General features: G+C 52.2%; 1 protein-coding gene across 5 annotated transcripts; it reads left to right on the top strand.

The window, feature by feature from the left end:
- The first annotated feature begins 5,014 nt into the window (after positions 1–5,014).
- On the top strand, positions 5,015–15,555 carry TMEM171 (transmembrane protein 171). Of its 5 annotated transcripts, none has more exons than XM_087430198.1 (4): positions 5,015–5,085; positions 8,626–9,333; positions 12,739–12,880; positions 15,277–15,555. In XM_087430198.1, the coding sequence occupies exons 2-4, from the start codon at positions 8,694–8,696 to the stop codon at positions 15,473–15,475; spliced, it is 981 nt and encodes a 326-aa protein (XP_087286324.1). In that variant the 5' UTR covers positions 5,015–5,085; positions 8,626–8,693; the 3' UTR covers positions 15,476–15,555. The 5 variants fall into 5 exon arrangements, with proteins under 5 accessions (XP_087286324.1, XP_087286322.1, XP_087286321.1 ...); XM_087430196.1 differs by lacking the exon at positions 5,015–5,085 and adding an exon at positions 5,132–5,682; XM_087430195.1 differs by lacking the exon at positions 5,015–5,085 and adding an exon at positions 6,453–6,597 and having other exon boundaries at positions 15,280–15,555.
- The last annotated feature ends 7,464 nt before the right edge of the window (positions 15,556–23,019 follow it).

Raw genomic sequence — 23,019 nt, 5'->3', positions numbered from 1 at the left:
AGATTAGGGGGCTCTCTGGGGAAATGACATTTAATTGGAGAATTAAAGAATGAATGGGGGTTTGTTAGCTTGCCCTTGAATGACTCAAAACCGACACTGAAAAATAGCCACAGCTACCTCCCGTGCGCAAGGAAAAAGGATGCTGTGGCAGCGCTTCTGGCTCGCCCAGGAGAGGGGACAAGCACTGTGCCCTTCCCACAAGGTGAGGCAGGAGCCACCTTCCCTGCCTGTGTGTCTGTCACACGGGCTCAGTAGGAATCACCTCGGAGGCCTGCCGTGAAATGCAAATGAGTGACGTGCACATCACTAAAAACACAGAGGAGGTTTTAGGTAGGGGTTAGCTGTTATCATTATTTAGGAGAAAATACTTCTCCTGGAATTGCGTCCAAGCATAAATTACAGTAGGTCTTTCTCTCTGTATTCATTTAATCCTTTCAATAGAGCTGTGAGGTCGGTTAGCAAAAAAAAAAAAAACCCAAAAGAGCAGTTTTCTTTTCCTTCTTTCTCAATCAACACCGCCTCAAGCTTTGGCTTTACCTGCACTCTGTGGCTGTGACAAGGGGCCTTTGTTAAAATCCGGGGCATTCAGGAGGTGGCTTCCTGCCAACCTGCCTTTAATTTATCAGATGCCCAGCTCTCAGGTGTTCAGGTTCTTATTGCTTCACTTTCTAGGCCAGCAGTTGCTGCGGGAGAAGGCAAGGGTTTATGAATGTGACCGTTAGGTGATGACCAACACCACTTGGGGAGGCCGCACCCTGCCCGTGGGAAGCCCAGCTGGGTGCTGGGGTCCCCACGTCCGGCACCACAGCAGTCCGATGGCCCGCTCCCGGGTGTCTGGGTTGGACCATTTGGAGAACCATCTCCAAGTGCCTCAGACAAGTTTCTACATCTGATCCTAAAACAGGTAAGTTTCCTGAAAGGACAATGGCTGAAGAATTCCACCCCCACCCCCACTCGCATCCCCCCGGACATTACTAACAAGCCATTTTTTGTGTGTGTGTGTGTGTGAGGAAGATCAGCCCTGAGCTAACATCTGTGCTAATCCTCCTCTTTTTTTTTTTTTCTGCTGAGGAAGACCGGCTCTGAGCTAACATCCATTGCCAATCCTCCTCCTTTCCGCCCCCCCCCCAAAGCCCCAGTAGATAGTTGTGTGTCATAGTTGCACATCCTTCTAGCTGCTGTATGTGGGACGTGGCCTCAGCATGGCCGGAGAAGCGGTGCGTCCGTGCGCGCCCAGGATCCGAACCCGGGCGGCCAGTAGGGGAGCGCGTGCACTTAACCGCTAAGCCACGGGGCCAGCCCCAACCAACAAGCCGTTTGATCGAGGCAGGAAATACAGTCAAAGTTTTCCCTCTTTTTCTCACTTATTTTCATATTTATTTCACCTGGCTATATTTTCGGAGCAGTGTAAGATGATTTCAATCCTTTCTGGAATCGTCACTGGCCACCAGGAAGGGGACGGCCAGAACCGGGGCATGCTGATGGGGCTGAGACACACAGGTGGGTCCAGGAGAGGTCAGGCAGGTGGAACCAGAGCCCTGGCTGCTGACTGGCGGGGGAGCACCCTGGCAGGGTCCCCACGTACCCCTCCAGGGAGAGCAGCAGCAGCTAGCGCCTTCCAGAAGCTTTGGCGGCTGCAGACGGTGGTGGAGCTGAGGCAGCACAACAGGGCAGACGACACAGGGGGACCCGTTGGGCGGCTAGTTTCTGAGATCGTGCACTGCACACCTGCGAGGACTCCTAGAAACAAGTGGGCATATGCTGCAGGTAGGGGCTGAGCTGCGGCGGCTCAGACCACTGCAAACTGGGCATCTAAGTCACCGTGACTCACTTGGCCTCCCTGAGCATCCTGGTCTCTTCCTCCTTCTTTATCGTCTCTGTGGATTTGTTGGACCAGCCTTCCTGAAGCTGTGGGGGAGGGGCCACAGGTGGAAGACCAGGTGGCTAGCTGGAAGTACATTTACCGGTGGCTCGCCGTGTGCCAGACATTTACTCTTCAAGACCTGCCTTGAGATGGGTCTGCTTATTCCCGTATCACAGACGAGGACACGGAGGCACAGAGAAGTTGTTTACTTGTCCAAGGTCACACAGCTAGTAAGCGGCAAAGCCAACATCTACACTCAGATTGGACTACCCCCCTTTTTACACGCTGGGGAGAAAGAATTCATTCTTTGGGACCTGGTCGGCGGTAGGTGTTTAGCAGAGCCACCACAAGATGCCAGGAGACCACGACGTTTCCATAAAACTCTTACTGCCAACACGCTGGTCTCCTCTGACTGGCTGCTCAGAGGCCACTGTTGAAGTGGTCTCTCTCCCTTGGCACCGTGAAGGCCTCTGCTGATAGACTCACTTTCGCTGTCTCTGAAACACCTCCTTGCATTCCATCCCCCGGCGCCAGCCCCAGCTGAGCTGTTATCAACCAGCAACATCAACAGCACCATCTCAGGCAATAAAACAACTCTGTAAAAGATTAGTCTTTGCACTGGAGGTCAGCTAAGGGGCCAAATCTAAGCCCTCATCTCAAGTTTGCCAAATCAACCTATCGCCAGGCATATCTCTCAGCTGCTGGGTCTAAGTCCAACGTAGGGACAGGGGAGGAGGAAGATGCCCCAGGAGCCTTGGCCTCCCCTGACCGCAGTGCCCTCTGCAGGGTTAGGCTGCTGCACGGGGCCCAGCGAGGTTCAGAGGCGTCGCTGGAGTCCTGGGAATATTAGCTTTAACACGGACCCAACACCACGCACTCGAGAGCAAATTCCTGCACAGCAGCCCCCACGGGGTCTCGGGAGATGTCAGGAGGTAGAAGAGAGGAATGCATGCTTCTGGGTGCTGAAGTTAATTTGGGGCAGAACCAGAGAGAGACTGAAAGAGAAAAGAGAAACTAGAAGCTGGCAGACCGGATTGACTGTCTTTCCGTGACCTTGTGAATCCTGGGAAATGGCAACACTGAATTCCGCAAGCCAATCCACGCCACTTGCCCTGAGCTTCAGGTTGGCAGTGCCCTGGAAACACTGTGGCCAGTGTGGCCTGTCTCGCCAGAGCGCAGGATACAAGCTACCTAGGGCACTGCTCTGAGAACAGAGCAGCAGAAGCCATCCCTCTGGCCGCGCTGGCTGCCCTCTGCCCCTGGAAACATCTGAAATCCCCACCCCGGTTGGCACCTGTCTTCCCCTTGCTTTGTGCCTGCTCAGAGCCCTCGGTGGCACCGATTGTCATGAGCAGGTGTAGCCAAATATACACGTGTGAACTCTCCCAGAGGAGGGCCAACCTTCTTGATTTTGTAATAAACCTCGCTGACAGACCACAGGAAAGTATTCCTTCCAGAATTCCTGAATTCTAGGCCTGTACATTCCACTGGACCTCTCAAAGGTACATGCCCCAAATTCAGCTCTAAAGCTTCCCCTCAAGCTTATCCTGCCTCAGCCTTCCCATCTCGGTCAATGCCAGAACCCTCCTTCCAGTTCCTCCAGCCAAAAACCTCGGAGTCGAAACCCACATCCCATCTGTGGAAAACCCTGTTGACTCTGTCTTGGAGATGCACGCAGAATCCAGTTGCTTTTATCATCTCCCAAGATGAGCCAGTCACCTCTCTCCTGGGTTGTAACAGCTGCCTAAACGGCCTCCTTCTTCACCCTTCCTCCTCCTCAGGCTCTTTTTACCAAGAAGCCACCGTTTTCTTTTTAAAAATAAGTCAGATCACATCAAACTCAGCTAAAAACCCCTGTGAGGTAATTTGTTATGCAGTAACAGATAATCCCCACACTTGCTTCCTCACTCCCTCCCAGTTTTGCTGCAATGTCACCGTCTCCGAGATGCCTTCCTGAACCACCCAGCTGAGGCTGGAATCTCCCCAGCACTCCCCGGGCCCCTTCCGTGATTTCTTCTTCTCCACGGCACTTACTGCTTTCTAATACCCTGTCTGGTGGACGTGTCTTTCGTCTTTCTCCTTCTCATTAAAATATAAGTTCCCCGAGGGCACAGGATGTTGTGTTCTGTTTGTTGGCACATGTTCAGCTCCCAATAAATGTTTGCCGAATGAACAAACGAGTGCATTCCTCGGCTTTGCCCTCTGAGTTCACTTCCTGAATTCAAGGTGCCTGCCTTTTTTAAGCTTGTTCTGATGCTATTTTTCTAAGGATTTAGTCTGGGCTGATCTTTTTTCACTACCACACAGGCTGGAAAAGGCCACTTGGTTTTAGACAGCGAAGAGGTCATCCAGTCTCCTTCTTAAGAACAGGTCTGCTACAAAGACGAGCACCTGGAAGGCTGGTGGGTACGATTTTCATGCTTGACCGATGATCAGTTTCCAAGGCGTCTAATTTAGTCCAAGGACTCCAAAAGACACAAACAACCCAAGCAGCAGATATCCCAAGTGGAGGCTAATCTGATTGTCCTTGGTGCCAGGACATTCAAGCCTGTCATGTGTGGCCAGCCTGCAGTCGTGTGGCACCAGAGGGGCAGCTGTATCAACAGGCCCCTTGCAGGTCTGCACACGACGTGGCCAGAGACTGAGTTTCAAGCAAGGAGAAGGAAAGAATGAGCAGAGAAAAGAGATGGAAACCCTCTTGTGCAAGAAGGAGTTGCTAGCAGGCCTGTGTAGAGAGGGCAAACCCTGCAGTTAGGGCCTGCGTTCTTAGAAAGCCCCGTGCGGCTCCTGTGGGGCAGTCCCCACTGTTGGCTATCTGCTTGTTCGCCAGGTGTACTTGGAGGCCTGTCGGGAAGGTGACATATCCTGACACTCTGACCAGGATATCTCCACCCGGACGCAGATTGCGGCAATGCCCCCGGGATAACAGTGCCTGTTTTGTTATCACAATTAAAAAGCCATGTAATAAAAAACCATTTTCTGAGTTCACGGTGCTGTGTGTTCTCTGGGTGACAAGTGTACCCAGGAGGAACAATAAACAGTACATCTGGTCCTGGCCTTTGCTCCAGATTAATCAGCTGTGGAGGTCACTTGACATCTTTGGGCCTCACTTTCCTCAACTGAAAAACAACTGATTTTTAGCTCCCCTCTTCCCTTCTGGCTCCAATCGTCTCTGAGCTGCTGCAGACACAGTGAAGAACCACAGGCTGGAGGTAAAGCAGGTAACAGAACTTGGCACAGAGCAAGGGCTCAGGCTGTGAGTTTTATTCATTATAGTAATAATCAGAGGTCCTTCTTCAGGTTCCGCAGAGATTCGCAGAGGCCAGGGCACCCTGGCTGTGAAAAAGGCCAATGTGGCCACTGGGGCCAGTGCCCCCAGCAAATTCCAGCGGCTGGAACTGGTCCAGGCTGCCTCCCTGGTGAAGTTCCCTCTTATCCACCCCAGCCCTCAGAGCCCAGGGCCCCCGCCCCTCCCTCTTTGCCTGCCTCTGACCCCTTCAAGAGTCTTCTTCCCACCTCCGGTCCTTAGCTGAGCCGAACTCACTGTTCAGCCTCAGTGAGAAGCCCTGGGAACAACTGCTGTGTTACCCATGCAAAGTGTGCGCGCTTTAAGAAATGTTTATGCAGTTGGCGTTAACTCGTGACTGGGTTTCAGGCAAAGTGGACAGGGAGCCAGGGAGAAGTGGCACGGACCAGGAGGTCCCCAGGGCTCACAGCGCTCTGTGCCTGGGCTGAGCCCTTGACGCACCTTCCACAGCGCCATGACCTCTGGCGTGGAAACTGGCACAGCTGGATCCGAGTCACGGGTCACGGGGCAGGTAACCAATAGCACGGGATTAGCAAACTCATCCCGAAACTCTGGGTTCAAGGGCAGGGAAAGTTACCAGTTTAATTTTGGCACATCATTAGCAACTGGGAACCGGGCGGGGGTTCTACGGCACAGGAGGGCTGCGAGCATCCGTGTGGGTGCGCAAGGGACTGAGCTGACCCGCCCGGCCATGGGGCGAGGACCTCCTGCCCCCGTCCCACGTCCTGATGGGCCGCGCGGATCTGTGGCCCGGCGGCTCCCTCAGCTGTGCGTTGGGGGGACTTGCCCCAGTGACCCCGGGCGAGGGCTCCGGAGCGGCAGGAGGGCTGCCCGGCCAGGGGTGGACCCGTCCCAGACCGCGCGGCGGCCGAGGTGCGGCGGCGGCAGCGGCGGGGGCGCTTCCCCTTCTCACGCCGCCCCCGCCCCGAATTCTGGGCCCCAGGCCCAAGGGAACAGGCTCCCTGCCCGCCGCCCGGGCCTCGGCCAGCCAGCATGCAGTCCCCACGGCCGGAGGAGGACCCCCCACCCGCCGCCCCCGGGGCCCCACTCCCGCGATTCCTCGCGCGCACGGTCCCGGCGCGGACGCGGCCGGTCCGCCAGCCCTCCGTCCCGAGGCCGCCCCCGCCCTCCATCCCCCCGAAGGGCAGCCCCGGCGGCGGCCAGCTCCCGCCGGTCCGCCAGGCCCGGCCGCCACCCTGGCGGCACCGCCCCTTCTGTAAATACAGGCGGAGCCGCGCCCCGGCCCCGCCGCGCAGGTGGGAGTGTGCGGTGAGGGCCGGCGCCGCGGGGGCCGCGCGCGGAGGCGGAGGCGGAGGCGGTGCCCAGCCCGGTGCCCCGGCCAGCGCTGCCCGCCGAGCCGACCCCGAGGCCGCGGCAGGTCCCGGACGCGCCCGGCGCAGCAGCGCGCGCGCAGGACGGAGCTCAGGTAAGCGGCCGGCCGCCCTCCCCGCGCTCGCGGGCCCCGCGGGCCCCCTACAGCCCCCAAAGCTACCTCCCGTGAAAGACGTTTGCCTCTGCCTCGGTCCCCGAAACCACCAGAGCCCCGAAACCACCAGAGCCCCGAAACCACCGGAGCGTTGAACGTGGTGAGATGCTGCCGAAACGCCCTTTGGAAAACCGACAGGGTGTTGGGGAGGGGCATTCGGCTTCCGGGAGATTAAGTGTGGGTTGGTGTTTGGAGAATTAATCTTCTATTAGTGCAGATGTTTGTGTGTCCGTTTGTGAGTGCAGCTGTGAGAGACAGACAGACTGACCGACTACCCACACACTTTGGATGGGCACATGCACACAGGCTGCGTCCACTAGTCCATGGAAAAGCAGCTGCAAACCCACCTTTAGGCTGCTGTTTGCTGCACTAGTATCTGGGAATTTGCCTCAAGACGTCTGAAGCCTTGTGACTCACTTCAAAGTTGAAAGTACCAGGAGTACAATGAATTCCTGATGGGACTTGGTAGCAGAGAACCACCCTTATCTCCGGAACCAGCAAAAGACATTGCACAATTCAAACAGTTCTTTCAGATTAGTGCCGTGCTTCCTTTACGTCTTTGTCTCAGCTCGTTGCATCTTCATACATACAGTTTGTGCAAATTTAAAATGAAAACATATTTCCCTCCTACATTTCCTTGTTTCTCCAACTTCCTCCTGCCTCTATCTGCTTTTTCCTGGAGAGTACTTCCTAGTATAAGACCAGCCGTTGGCTTTCTTTCCTAGACTGACCCTACGTGGTCATGATTTGGGTTTGTCAAGATGGCCTTGGCTTTAAAGCCTCAGTCTTGAGCTCCTTCGTGTGACCATGGATGTGAGTGGCACACAATATTTCAGAAATTTTCTTTCCCGGAGCAAGTGAAAGTGGTCTTCACACTTGGGTTGTCTTTTTGAGTGTCCTGACTGGAAGGGTCCTGGGGAAATGTCCCATCCGTGAGAGTGAGAGGAGGTAGGTGGATCATAAAGTCGGCCTGTGCCAACTGGACAGTTGTTTACCGAGGGCTCGGGGCTGGTATCATACACGGTCCCCTTGGAGCACCGGGCCGGTGAGCGTGTGGAAGGGCTTTCCCACCGGATTGCACTCGGGCTTTTCTTTCAGCGTCAAGTTCTGTTGCTGTTTAGGGTTGTTCACTGGCGATTTTATCTGCTGCTTGTTTTTAACTGAGCCTCAACCTCTTTGTGGAAGTGGTGGCTCCACGGAGGAGGGTGGGTGAGAGGCCGCCTGCCCACCGCGGGGACAGGACTCTACCTGACCTGCTGTGCCAGACTCACTGGGGTCATCCCAGGCCCCAGCAGCCGGGCCACCGGATTTCAGGCCAAGGCAGCCCCAGAGTGTGCCTGTGTGAGAACTCGAGAATCACATTTTGGCAGAATTAACTTAAAATCCACCAAATCCACTGCGTTCCTGAATCACCTTCCCATTCAGTGGAAACTGCTGAACTTGGGTCTCCTGCAGAGGTAGCCTTAGATTAAAGCACAGAATGGAAAGTTGCCACAGTCTGAAACAGGAAATGGAACGTTCGTTACTGAACGGAGATTTACCGACTTGGAAATGCTCAGAGCAGCTGCGATGAAATGGGGACGTGGGTAAATCAGAAATAATCCCTGTGGTTCTTCCCTCACTCGCCATTGATTTTTTGCCAGGGGAAGTGAGTTTTTAAGACTCATAACAGGAAAAGACACACCCAATTACTTTTGTTGTAGGGGTTTTGTTTTTTAAAAGATACTCTTAGGTGCATGGTAATTGTATTTCCTCTTCTTGACTATCTTGGTAAAATTACATATTGAGGAGTTTCTGAATGCCAGTTCTTCTGACTCACAAACCAGCTCATTGCTCTCCAGTGTTAGTCGCATGCATTCTATCCCTGTGATTTCATCCTGGCGGGATTTCTGAGATGGCCAGCAGGAGAACAGGGTGGGTCAGCAGCACCTGTGCGCGCTTTAATGTGGTGTTTGGTTGTGTTTGCAGAGCTGTTGCAACCATTGGAGGGAAGGAAACACATCCCACTGCACCTCGGGAAGGGGCCTCTCCTGGCCATGTCTCCTGCAGCTGCTGCTGAGCCAGATGGGGTCCAGCGAGACAGGCACATCAGCAAGCTCATTTTCTTCCTTTCTGTCTTGGGTGCCATCCTCTTGTGTGTGGGAGTCCTGCTCTCCATCTTTGGGTTCCAGGCATGCCAGCACAACACCCTCCGAGACTGCAGCATGGTGCTGAAGGTCGCTGGGCCTGCGTGTGCCGCGGTTGGCCTGGGGGCTGTGATCCTGGCCCGCTCCCGGGCACAACTTCAGCTCCGTGAGGGGCGGCGGCGAGGTGACAGGGCAGACCCCAACCGAGCCTTCCTCTGTGGACAGAGCCGCCAGTTTGCCCAGTACGTCATCTTTGGGTTTCTGTTCTTGACGAGCGGCATGCTTGTCAGCATCCTGGGCATTTGGGTCCCTGGATGTGGCTCAGACTGGGCGCCAGAACCACTGAACAAGACGGACACCACCGCCATGGAGCCCCCCATGTGCGGGTTCCTGTCCCTGCAGATCATGGGACCGCTGATTGTACTTGTGGGATTGTGTTTCTTCGTGATTGCCCATGTTAAGAAGAGAAACAACTTGACTGCGGGCCAGGATGCCTCCGAATGTGAAGAGAGACAGACCCCGAACACAGAGCCCGTCCAGGTCACTGTAGGTGGGTGGCTGTCCTTCCTGTGTTGGCTGAGATCACAGTGGCTGTGGCATCAAGGCTTCAATGTGCTGCCCTCAGATCTGGTCTAGATTCTCTGTGTCTCTTCTCTCTGTGTCTCTGTCTCTGTCTCTCTCTCTCACACACACGCATGCATACACACACACAGTGCCGCTGCTGTGGGAAGCCCCACGGGAATCTTTGCATACATCATTTCCCCCCAGCAATTCCGTATTATTTAGCAAAAGCATGGGACATGAAGTTGTGACTTTGACTGGGGTCACAGAGCAAATTAAGAGGAAAGGGAGAGGAGCCGTGAGGTTAGCTTGGGAGCGTTCTGTCAGCCAAGGGCCCTGCCCGGTGACTTTGTTTCCCCAGTTATCCTCACACTGAGAACTCCTGGTACTGGACACGTGGCTTCTTGTCCCTGGCTGTCACGGGCCGGCTGTCCTTGGAAGGTCCTTACCCTCTCCTGGCCTTAGTTCCTCTATCTGTAAAACGAGCATTGCATTTCTGAGATTCCTTCCAGCACTGCCCCTAGGATTCTGAGTCTGTCCCAGGTCCCTCAGCCTTCTCTGTTTTGAGAGGGCCTTCTGCACTGTTTTGCACATTGTTCAGTTTCTCTAACTCCATGCTTGGCTTCAGGGTTGGGCAAAGTTTAGGAGCAGTGGCATAGGCGATGAAGATGATATGTGACAGCACCTGTCACTTCTTTCCCACATGGAATGCCTACAGGTTCCTTTTGGGTCCCCGGGTTCTGCAGAAGAGCCGGATTACCATTTCCAAGAGTCAGCCCCCACAGAACATCGGTAGCTTTGGCCTCAGCGTCACACAACCAAGGAAAAACCCCATTGCTGCTCATTTTTGCAAATCCCTGTTTTTATTTCAGTCTCTTACTTTTGAAAGGATAAAACTCAGAAGCCACAGCCTTGACATCTAAAAGACTAGGCAAAGGGGATTAGAGAGCAGAAGCCGTGGAGGGAACAGAGGAGTGTGGCGAGTGAGACGCTTCTCCTGTTTGGGGCTATCTGCCAGGGCCGCAGTACTCACTGGGGGCTGTGGGCTCGCGTGGCACCGGTCACAGAGAGGGAGGGCAGGTGGATTTCTAGACAGTCCTCACGTTGAGCCAGGGTTGAAGCCCCCAGCTTACTTATTAGTGCACTTATATATTTACGGTGCCAACACTGGTATTAGTTATGCATTAGTGATAGCTAACATATACAGGGCTTATCCTTGGACCAAACACCCGTCTAAGTGCTGAAGCGTGTGCTCTCTGAGGGCCTGTGTGTGAATTGTTGCACGCCTACAACAGCCCACTGAGGCAGACACTCTTAGTATCTCCGTGTTAAAGATGGAGAAACAGAGGCACAGGGACATCAACTCACCTGCCCAAGGTCACAGACTAGCGAGTGGCAGAGCCAGGATCCAGACCCAGGCGGTGGGCACCACACACCATGGCCCTGGCACAGCACTTGCCCGGGGCACGGGGCTGTCATTCCGTGTCTGGTTTCATCCTTCACCAGGCGTGCTGGGTGGTGATGTGACAGAAGGGCTCCCAACATTATAGATGTTCTCTGTCTTTTCGGGGAACACAGTGGGGTCCAGTAAATACACTCATGCGATGCTCGTAGTCTGCCGTTAGTGGGGAGCATTTCGAGCATGCCCTTTGGGTTTACCATCAGGGGATCTTCGGGGCCCGGCTCCCTCCTGGTGGCTGGAATCGGGGGGCAGCAGGGAGCAGGGGTGCTGGGGCACTGTGACTCCTGCTGGTTCTGTCCTGATGTTGGCACCGCGGTTTTCCTGATGGTTTCTGCTGAACCCTTTAGGTCCCGTCAAAGCTGTGAAATCCTGGCACCCTGACTCCTTGTTTTCCTCTCCTTTGACATTATGGGATAGGGTTTAAATATTTAGAAATCATGCCTTTTGGCCAGTTCTGCCCCATGAGGGAATTGGGGCGATAAGAGGCAGTTCTCGGCTAAGGCCAGAGTTTAGCTGTTTCCAGAATGGAAGACCCCCCACCCTAGAATAGACAACCCAAGGCACTTGATGTCCCGTGGTGGGCTTGGTGTGGGACCCTGGCTACACAAGCAGGTGCGTGAGACAGCCCTCCTGTGAGGGGTGCGTGCTGTCAATCACAGAGACATGCATTCCTGCAGGACACAGGGAAAGGGAAGCCCAGGGGAATGGGACCTCCTTCCTGGGAGAGCAGGTGGCAAGGTTTGGGGGGGTGGAGCTGGCTGGACGGAGGCGGGGATAAGCCTCGGAGATCACTGGCGACTTGGAGCACTTCCTTGCTTCTGTCTGGTAGGTGCTCTGCCTGCTTTAGAGGCTGGTGCCCAGATCCTCTGTCCTACAATGTGTAATTAGAGTGAGCACTCAGCCTCCTTCCTCTGACCCACCAAGACCTTCGAAAAAATTAAATGGAGTCCCAAGGCAGCCATTAGGCTCCATCAGGTTTCCGTTATTGGTGTCTGTTTTCAGCTCTAATTACCATCTTGCAGAAGGAGAAGTGGGGTTAAGGCATTTTCTGAGGGGCTGAGTTACCTCTGGGAAGTGAACGAGGCACCGAGGTGGCGAGCTGAGCCCCTGGCCGGACTGCCAGCTGAGAGTGTTTCTTCAGACATGTGCGGAAGTGCCACCGGCTGGTGCACACAAGCGCCCCTCTGTAGGCGTGTCCCGGCTGGGACAGTCCTCCTGCCTGTCCTCCAGGCAGGCACACTGACGGCCTGCCGTTTACAGATGTGGCTGCTGAGGCCTAGGAGTTGAGTAACTTGTTCAGGGCCACGCTGGGTTGCTAATTGGCAAGTGGAACCCTGGTAGGTTGAGAGACTCCTGCACCCGCCCTGGCCGGCGTCAGAGCTGCCGCCGGTGCAAGCCAGCCTCGTCCCTGCAGCATGGTCCAGGGCTCCCTCCTCCCGCATTTGTCCTGAGCTGGCATTCGGTGCTGTGACCTCTACGTAGAGGTGCTGCTGCTGGTCTGGAATGTTCTGGGCAACTCACCTGGTGCCTTTTGTATTGGAATTGGAGTCCAAACTAGAGTTTGCATCTGGTCCCTACGTTCTCCCCCAAACACAGAGATGAGTGCTGGAGTGAACAGTAGCGACAGAAGTGCAAAAAACAAACTTTTCTTGGAATTGGACTTTCTTTTGTAAAGCTTGGGTGAAATGTCTGTCCCAGACAGAACTGTGCCCCCACGACACACCAGCTCCAGCTCGCTTCGGTGCCAGCGCCTGCAAACCTCTGCTCTCTGTCTCTGCGAGTTTGATAGGCCCACTTTGTAATTCTGGAGTTAGCGCAGGTGTTTTGACCTTTTATACAGGTGGGCCAAATATATAACTAATTTATTTTGCTCTTGCTAATTTGCTTACATTTATTCCTCATCTGTCTTCACTGAAATCTGTGTTTCCTCAGGTGATGCTGTGATAATCTTCCCGGCCCCTCCACCACCTTACTTTCCTGAGTCGTCGGCCTCTGCAGTAACTCAAAGTCCCAGGCCTAACGGTTTGCTTCCCAGTGAAAACCCACCTTCCTACGACAGTATTTTTAACTATGGGTAAGACTTCCTGTCTGAACTTCGCGCGTAGGTGTGTTCAACCTTTTCAGGCCTGTGCCTGAATTCTGCACAAGTTGGCTTTAAGGCTGTGGTGCAAGAGTAAGCATCAGCATGAGAGTGTCTTTTTTGCTGCTGTTGTGTGAGAATTATGGCCTTAATATCCACAGTCCCTTTCGGGAGACTTTGGGCAGCACATAGCTGAAAATCCTGGACGTGGCTGTGCAGTTAGCACGGAGCTGAGCAGGGGCAATCCTTGGGATGTTCCACAGCCCGTCGGGCACCGGAGTGCTGGAGCGGGGCTGGCCCACCGTGTGAGGCTTCGCTGCTTTAGGTAGTGGGGAGGAGTCGGGTCCCGGGGACCTCCAACAGGGGCAGAGGGACTCAGGATCTCATGGAGGCACTTAGGTGACTGGCTGAAATCAGCCTGCACCCTGACCTGCCCGAGCTGGGCTTCTCCCCTCAAAATTAAGTTGTTCCCTGGGCCTCAGAGCCTTCTCAGATTGGTTGGAGAGAAATACAAGTGTCACACCCCCATTCCCGATGTGCCGCACATGGGGGCACATCCTTCTTTTAGGCATCCCCGGGGTCGGATTAAACAACAGAAATCGCAGTGCCTTCGCTTTTGGCGTAGGGGTGCCGTTGAAGGTTGGGAGGCAGAGCCGTGGGGTCACGCAGTGGTTAGCACAGTTCGTGCTGGAGAGGCTGAAGGTGGCCAGACTGGTTAGGAGGCTGACTCTGGTGGACAGGCCTGAGGCGACAGGAGCCTGGAACTGTGGTGGTTAGCAAGGGGAGGAGTGTGGGAGGGAATCTGGCATGGAGGATGACAGCGAGGAAGAGCAGAGGTCATGGGTCAAGGCTGAGTGACAGGGACAGTGGAATGTCCCTGACTGAGCAGGAGGTGGGACCCGGGCTGGGTGTAAGCGGGGAGAAGATGGTGAGCTGGCTTGCCGTGGAGTGATGGCGAGATGTGGGCCTTTGAGGTGACTGGGTGGGCTGGGACTTGGGAGAGAGATGAGGTGCTGGAGATGGAACTTCGGAGAGGTTGCTGTAACCAGGAGGGCAGCGAGTCAGAGACCTGTGGAAAATCCATGGGAGGGGAGGGTGTGATGGGAGGACTTCAGGAAGTGCTGGGGAGGAGCAAGGCTGGAAGAGGCTCTGGTCCCTTCCCAAGTGGGAAACCAGGGTGCAGAAAGTAAAAGAAGGATTGCTGAAAAATTTCACAGTGCAGAGTGGGGGGAGAGCATGGCTCAGCGAGAGTCAACTTTCGAGACATTGAGATGTGTTTTTTTTTTTTTTTTTTTTTGCTGAGGAAGATTCGCCCTGAGCTAGCATCTGCTGCCAATCTTCCTCTTTTTGTACGTGAGCCGCCACCACAGCATGGTCACTGACAGACGAGTGGTGTAGGTGCGTGCCTGGGAACCAAACCCCGGCTGCTGAAGTGGAGCATGCCAACTTAACCACTAGGCCACCAGGGCTGGCCAGAGCCACGTGCATTTTTGAAAGCAGGGCAGCAGGACTTGAGAGACTCAGGGAGCACTTTGGGGGGTGGGGCACTGCCTTACCTGGCCATTCATGGTTTAATCCAGCTCTTCTTCTCGTGCTTCAGACGGGCTAGTGAGCTGGAGATCCGACCAAAGATGAATGTAGGGATTGCCCTGCATGGACGAAGGGGAGGTTAGGTTTTGGACGTTTGTAGAATTCTGTTAGTGAATTTTGCATTCTTTTCTCCAATGATGAACTGCCCCAAGCCCTAAAACAAATGTCTGTTAACTTAAAGAACTACTCCTGCTGCTACTATGACTTCTGTGTGCCAGAGCCTGGCTTTCCTTGCGTCACCTCGTGCAATTCTCATACACACTCAGGAAGTAGGCACCATATCATCCCCCTTTATAGACAAGGAGACGGAGGCTCAGAGAGGTTAACCACTTGCCCAAGATCGCACAGCTAGAAAGCAGCAGAGCGGAAATGCAGATGCAGGTCTGCCTGGTGCCAGAGCCGCTCCATCAACCTTCCTGCTTCCCTTCCAGTTTGTGGCTTAATGGTTTAATTTTCTATTTGCATAAGCTTGTCTACCTTACATTAGCGGTCTCAGGGACACCCTAGCAGAGAACAGTCCCTGTGTGTGCTTTGTGGATGGCATCTGTGCGTTTGCAGTCTGTGCCTTTTCAGTTATGAGGGGAATGACAACAGGAGGGAGACCATCTTCACGTTACAATCGCTAGTGAGGAGAGTAAGGAGTCAGGAATAGATGTCTGTACGAAACAGAAAATGGAGGACATCATCCTTAGAGCCTTGCAAATGCTCCTAAATGTGTAGGATTAAATGTTTGAAAAGAACCCTGTACTGGGGCGTGTGACTGTCTCCCTCTCTCCCTGTCACATTCTCCTTCTTCTCAGCAGGACCCCAGCTCCAGAGGGCCAAGGCGCGGCCTCGGAGGGAGACTGTGCACCTGTCTATACGATTTCTGGGACCACCTCCTCCTCTGGGATCCCACACACTCCATGTCTCTCCTCTGAATCGCCGCCCAGATATGAAGAGAAAGAAACCGCGGCAGCCGCATCTTTGTCTCCATCCTCTGAGCCTTCCCCACCGTGAACTGTGGGCTCCAGCTCAATTTTATATAGAATTGTTCACTTTTTTATATAACTTGTTTTTTAATAAAAAATCCAATGGCACTGGCTGTGTTCTGACTTCCCTGGTACAGTGTCAGCATCAGTAACCGGCCCTCCCGGTTAAGCTGTTTGTGCTTCAGACCGCGGGAGAGGCGAAGAGCCTGCAGCCGGCAGGCACTTGAGCTGGTTGTCTCATTGAGACCTGCTGCTCCAGGAGGTCTGTGGATGAAGAAACAAAGGCTCGGGAGGCTAATCAACTTGTTCAAGGTCACACCGCTTCTAAACGTGAGGTTGGGCTTTGAACCCATCTAGATGGTTCTTGAACGCTGGGCGCGTCTCTCCCCGGGCTGTTGAAGGCCAGCTAGAAACAGCTGTTAATGTGGAGCTTGGACCGTGCCGTTTCCAGTGTTAATTGCTTCTGGGGCAGAGACCAGATTACTCTCCTAATTTCTTCTCTTCCCTCTCTCTCTCCTCCCCCTTTCTCCTCTTCCTTTCAGTTTGAAGGAGCTGCTTAGGGTAATCAGGTAATTTACACTGGGGCAGCTACCAGCATCCTGGTGTCCTGAAGTCTCCTTACGGGGAAGTGACACTTCTGGAGAAGACATGTCTTTGGGTACTTTGTAACTGGAGTCCTCTGCAGAGGTCCAGGAAGGACGTGCCTCTCTGTCTGATAATGTACCGGAGCCAAACTGTCTGGACCACCGAGGTGTACTCTTGTGAGGCTGCTGCCGGATGAGAGCTTTTGTACAGTTAGGCACAATAATCGATATTTATTTAATTCTGGATATAAACCTTAAGAAATAATCACCAAGTATTAGGAGTTCTACCTGGGAGAAAGTGATCTTTAGAATATGAAATCTGTAGTAACCTAGCATTTTTGGTAACACAACTGATGTAGCAAAAATGTGAACTTTTTATGTGTTTTACACAAGCCATAATCCCCTTAAAAATCAGTATTATCCAGCATTTAAGTGCCTGAAAGCAGAACTTAAGGGCATTAATGTTCCAATAGTTTAACTGAAGTAATGACTGATTTCCTGGGAAGGCCCCAGAGATAAATCAGGGTGGCGGTCTGTACCAGCCGTACTGATCTGCTTCTACAGTGGACTTTTATTGGACTGAACTGCCCTTAAAATTCTACTTTTTTTCCTGGAAGGTTAATTATTCACATTTTAAAATGAGAACAAAGAGTCGATTATCATCACTTCCTTCTGTGTTATTTGTTTAAAACGATTAAGCTGAACCTTCCAGGTAGAATTAGTTTTAAACATTTATAGTCGTGTATAATCAAGAGCCTTTTTAATGGCTTCAAGTTGGGGTTTGTAACTGGATATTTTAGTTTTATAGCTAATAAACAAGCAGTGAGAAATGCTGAGGTGTCAGTCTGACCTTCTGGTTAGGGAGGTCGATTCCCCCATCAGTCTCTGCCGTGTTCAGCAAAGTGCGGACAGAAGAAGCGACGGCATTGACGGGGCCCCTAAGTGTGCAGGTGTTTATGCAGGACTGAAACCCCAGGCGGGAGAGCTGGGCCAATCCTTTAGTTGGAGGGAGATGCATCCTTTGCTTATTAAGGTCTGGCAAAGGATGACAGCTTTGGAAAACCCACCTGGTGCACTTACTTGATTTTATTTGCCTTTTACTTTATATGTGCTAACATTTTTTTTAAATTTATAACATAAATTAACCATTTTAAGGTGAACAATTCAGTGGCATTTAGTACATTTGCAATGTTGTATAACCACTACCTCTAATTCCAAAATATTTTCATCACCCCCAAATAAAACCCCATCCCATTAAGCAGTCATGCCCCATCTGCCCTGCCCCACAACCACCAATCTGCTTCTGTCTCTACAGGTTTACCTTTTCTGGGTATTTCACATAAGTGGGATCATACAAGATGTGACCTTTTGTGTCTGCCTTCTTTCATTTAGCGTGATGTTTTCGAGATTCAGCTACGTTGTACTATGTATCCATACTTCATTCCTCTTCAGAGCTGAGTAATATTCCATTGAATGTATATGCCACAGTTTGTTTATTCATTCATCCGTGATAGACACTTGGGTTGTGTCTGCACTTCAGCTGCTGTGAATAGTGCAGCCATGAACATTTGTGTGCAAATGTTTGTTGGATTACCTGTTTTCAGTTCTTTTGGAAATAGATCTAGGAAGAGAATTGCTGGGTCATATGCTAACTTTGTGTTTAAGTTTTTGAGAACTGAAAACTTTTCCACAGAGGCTGCGCCTTTTTACACTCCTCCCAGCAATGTATGAGAGTTCCAATTCTTCCACATCCTCACCTACACTTGTTGTTTCCTGGGTTTTATTATTATTGCTATAGCCATCCTAGTTAGTATGAAGTGGTATCTCATTATGGTTTTGATTTGAATTTCCTTAATGACTAATAATGTTGAGCCTCTTTTCATGTGCGTTACTTGCTTTTGAACACCAAACATTATCATCAGTAGCAGCAGAAATCTTACTCCAGATGTTCCTCCTGTAGTGTTGGGATGTGTGATGCCCCACCTTTCAGAAAATAGTGATGAGGCCGGCAAATTCTGGTGCGACTACCTGTGCAAGGTGGGTTGTGCTGCCATGCGGCCTCTACACTGTAAAAACCCCTTCTTGTGAGGTCTTTGTCCTCCCCTGGGATCAGTTAAGGGGACTAACCCAATCAACCAGTTCTGAAACCCAAGCAATTTTTTATAGATAAGGTCCCTTTGGTATTTCTTCCATGTAACAGCTAAGGAGGAATGGGGCAGGGGAAGGGAAGCAGGTTTTCAGAGGGTGAGGGGGAAGGCAAGTATGTGTTCACCCAATGTCCACCTGAGAGGCTGGAGTTGGGTGAGGAGAGGGGCAGGAGGAGCTAGGGTGGCCTCTGTGACATCCTCATGTGATGTGCCTGCTGGCCTTCTGATGCGGTTGCCGTGCAGAGGACTGAGGCCATGTGGGTGGTGGGTCTCCCCCGAAGGGGGTCATCATTCCAGGGGGTTGTAGGAAAGGAATGGATCCAGAGATAGGAAGTAAACCTTGGAAAATGGCCCTAGGCACCATGATAAGAACCATGATAATCGTTGAAAGTTAAATTCCCGAGTTTCATTCCAGACGGGCCCAATGACTCGAATCTCCAGGGGAGTGATGTCCTCACTGCCTGTGGAAACAATAGAGGGCAACACCTTGCAGGCTAGATTCTCTGGAATTATGAGCTCCTTGTGACTTCTGGGCCTCCTGGAGAGTCTTGTCTACATATCCCAGCCTGTGCTAAGGGTCCTTGAGGGGAAGGATGTGTGTTCACAGTCGGCCCCCAGTGTTGATAGGGACTTCACACAGTCTCCCCAGCCTTCTAGGTGGCTCTGTCGGTGATCTGTGAGAGAGCCTCAAGGGAGTGGGGAAACAAAGTCAGGGTTGTGTCACCTGCCCCTTCCTCTTTCACATGGGGAATCCTCCTGTCTTTCCAGACTGGGGGACCTTGGAACTCTTTACTAAGGAAGGCATGGTTTTATCTTCTCCTCTTTGTGTTGGAAGGCATCAAGACTGCTGTGTGTCTACGACTGGGAGCATCAATGACGTTTGCCGAGACGAGGCAGAGCAGAGGAGAACCTTAGTTGGGTTGAAATGGGAAAGTGCTTGAGATTGTGCAGGTAGGGAGTAGTAGGAAATTGCCCCAGCCAGTCTCCTTCCTCTCAGTGTCTCCCAACTCCTGATGACCCAGTTCGAGTTCCCGTGGTCAGTGTGGTGGGCTGGGCTCTGCTGCCACCCTGGACACAGGAAACCCCAATCCTTAAGCCTCTGGTATAGGAGCTTCTGCAAAGGAGAGAGAAGTTGGGGAGCACTCTGCAGGGTGGTGGGTGGGCCGGTGAAATGTCTGATGAGTGTTGGTGGGGAACCAGGTGTGGTGGGTCTGCCTCATGCCAGGAGTCCTCTTGGGATCCTGCATGCCTGAGATTCCTGGAGTATCATGCATGCTGCCGGCAACCCCAGGACCCCAGCAGGAACACAGGGGAGGACGTGGATTCGGCTTTCCCTAATAACGAATGCTCTGGGCGTGGGGGAATTCCAGCTGAGTGAAGCACATGACTGCTTGACAGCTGTCTGCCCCTCCCCTCACTCAGGTGGCGCCCTGGGCCTCTGGCTGGATGGGGCCAGTGGTGGGAGTGCAGTCTGACCTCATCCCCTCCCTCTCCGAGGGTGATAGACAGCAACCCCGTGAGGAAGGGAGGTGGGCAGTGACTTAACGACTCCGCGTGTCCTCCCGAGGCTGCTGAGGCCTGAAGGGGCAGGAAGTTGGGCAGGGTGGGTTGGCGAGGATGGGGGTGGATGAACCACCGCTGCTATCTGTGCCAAACCATTCGTAGGACATTTCCTTAAAGGCCTTTGTACTGATGAGGGAATCCCGCCTACCGGTACTAGGGGACCAAATGGCTTATTTATTGGGGTTTTCACAAAGGAGAAGGACTATCTCTTTTCCACGGGGTCCAGGGGCCAGGACGCAGCCTGATGGAAAGGCTTGGGGAGGTGCGGGGCCAGCCCCTGCAGAGGCTGTGGTTCTTCCTCAAGCTCAGGGTCCTCCTCAGACCCCACGGAGGAAGTAGCCAAGCCTCCTGGGCCCCCCAGACACTTGCTGTGAGCCCCGGCTCTCTTTCAGACCCTCAGGCGCTACGTTGCCTCCCAGATTTCCTTCCTTAGGCTCCTCCGTCGTGGCGCTGGGAGCAGAGTTGCCGGGAGCCCGCCCTGCTGCTCTCTCAGCCCTTCTGGTGGGGCTGGAGTTCTCCTGGGACCTGCAGGGTGGGGGCGGAAGCACAGCTCCGACAGGTGCCAGGCGCGGCTGGGCGGCTCCCCGAGGCTGGCGGCCTCCTGCCTGCCGCTCTGTTAACACAGGTCCCACAGGGGGAAGCTGGCCGAGCCCGACTCCAGGCCCGTGTCCTTCGCGGCTGTGCCTGGGGAGGGACCTGAGCGCCCAGTTAGATGTGGCCGCGGGCAGGTCACTGCCCGGCTCCCATCCCGGCCCATTTCTGGGTGCCCTCCGGCTCTGGAAAGGAACTCGAATTGTGGTCCAGCTCCTCTGAGGGTCTCCTCTTTTCATAGCAGGTTGCTGGCTTTGAAATTCTTTCTCTCTGAATTACGATTCATTATTACTACTAATGAAACTCCTGAGTAGAGTAAAAGATTTTTTGAAGTTTTTTTAAATCCTTAGAAGATATCTCACTAAGCACATATGTAAACACATATGTAAACTTAGAGTAGTATGTTGAAAGTCATTCAAATAATTATTTTTCTTTGCTTTTTTATTACTGTTACACAATTAAGGTCATTTATTTCCATTTATATTCAATATTAAGGTTAATTTTGTTTTTTAATTTAATTTTTGAGCATATAAAACATACACTATATGAAAAGATGTCCGTAGAGGGCCCTTGGTTCCATCCCTTTCTCATCCCCCCTGTTCCACCCGCCCTTCTGGGCCACCATGATTAGTTTCAGATGTATCCTTCCAGAGTTTCTTTTTTGCAATATGTGTATATAAATATATTAATATATACCAATACTAAGATAAGTATTGTATAAGTATACACACACTAATATAAGCTGCTCTGCTCCTTGTTTTTTTCATCTAATAATCTCTCCTGGCAATCACCCCATATGTAGAGATCTTTCTCACTTTTTGTATAGCTACATAGTCCCCCATTGTGTGAATATACCACAGTTTGTTCAACCGTTCCTCTAATTATGGACATTGAGGTTGTTTCTAATCTTTTAGTATTAGAAACAATGTCGCAATGAAGAACCTTGTGCTTATGTTGGTTTTGATTCTAGTAGGTGTAGCTTCAGTGCACGTCTCTGAGTGACGTCGCTTCTTTAAAAGGTAAATGTGTGTGTAACTTGGTTAGATATTGCCACTTTTTCCTCCATAAGGCGTGTGCCATTTTGCACTCTCATTAGCAACACATAAGAGTGCATATCTCCTTACAGCTTCATCAAGAGAGTGTGTTACTCAAATCCAGCTTGTGCATTTTTGCCCATCTGACAGGTGAGAGATCGTATTTCAGGCCAGTTTTAATCTACGTTTCTCTAACTCTGGGTGAGACGGAGAATCGTTTCAAATGTTAAGAGCCTGTTGAATCTCCTTTTTTGTGATCTGTCTATTTATATTGCCCATTATTTACTGGGTTGTAGTCTGATTTTTTTAAAAAATTAACTCAAATCTTTCTCTTGCAAGCAAAGTCCTTTTCACTTGTACCTGCTGGAGAGATATAAAATACAAGATCAAACCGACGAGGAAACACCACGATACTGCACTTGCTCCCTCACACCCAAACTCACCCTAAACCAAAAGTACTGGTGATCCCTTAAATTTTAATGTTTCTTCACAGGCTCTATGGAGTTGACTGGAGTATTTTGGCACCAAAGCATTTTTTTTTACTATTTTTCAAAATCACGGCCAGTGGCTGGTTTTGTGAAAACGTGTGTTAGTGAAACAAATGTGGCAGTTCCGATAACCATATGCGCCCTTGGCTCTACATTGAGAAAGCTGTTCCCCAGCCAGAAGTGGGGCTGCCCAGCCACCCTACATTCAGACAGAAGTCTCAGAAGAACACTCTGTGGGTAAGGAGGGGGTAATGGCGTCATCTCCCAACATAGTCCCCTAGGGGGTAGATGCCCCAACTCCTGATTCTTTGGAGGCCTAGTGTAGGTTTCGGCCTGGCATTTCACCGTGAGGTCAGCAGCTGTGTGTCAAACAAGAAAGCACACAGAGCCCCGCACGGCATCGTTCTTAAGCTGGCACCTCAGATGGAGTGGCAGATGGGGCCCACTGCGCCATCCCGGTGGTGGTCCTAAAACCACGTGCGGAGACCCCGTATTCGTTACCTACTGCTGCATAACAAACCACCCAAAAATGAAGAGCTTAGACCAAAAATAAACAGATTATTTCCTGTGTCTGTGGATCAGGAACTCAGGAGCAGCTCAGCTGGGTTGTTCTGGCTTACGGTCTCTCGTGAGGTTGTGGTCAAGAGGTCAGATAGGGCCGCCGTCCTCCGGCTTCACTTGACGGCGCTGGAGAGCCCACTCCCGAGACGGTCACTCACAGGGCTGGCTGGCTGATGCTGGCTGTGGGCAGGAGGCCTCAGTTCCTTTCCACGGGGACAGCCATAGGACCGCTGAGTGTCTTCACAACATGACACCTGGCTTCCTTCAGAGCAAGAAACCGAAAAGAACGAGAGTGGAAGCCATGCTGCTTCTCAGGATCTGGTCTGGAAGTCACACATCATCACTTCCACCAGATTCTATATGTTAGAAGCCAGTCACGAAGCCGGGCCCACACTCGGGGGGAGAGGAATTACTTCTACTTTTTGAAGGGAGGTGTCTCAAAGAGTTTGTGGACATATTTTAAAATCACCACAGCCCCTGAGGCCAGGATGCTTTTTCTCTTATAACTGAAGGGCTGTCTGAGCCCTGGGCTGGGAAGCGCCTTTACTTTCTGGTAGACGGAATGGTAAATCAGAGGAGGACGCAGGCTCCTCCCAGGTGAATG

This window comes from Ceratotherium simum, chromosome 4 (genome assembly GCF_057802395.1).
Source record: "Ceratotherium simum simum isolate JZ-2026a chromosome 4, ASM5780239v1, whole genome shotgun sequence".
NCBI classification, from domain to species: Eukaryota; Metazoa; Chordata; class Mammalia; order Perissodactyla; family Rhinocerotidae; genus Ceratotherium; species Ceratotherium simum.
This window is presented reverse-complemented; position numbering and strand designations above follow the sequence as displayed.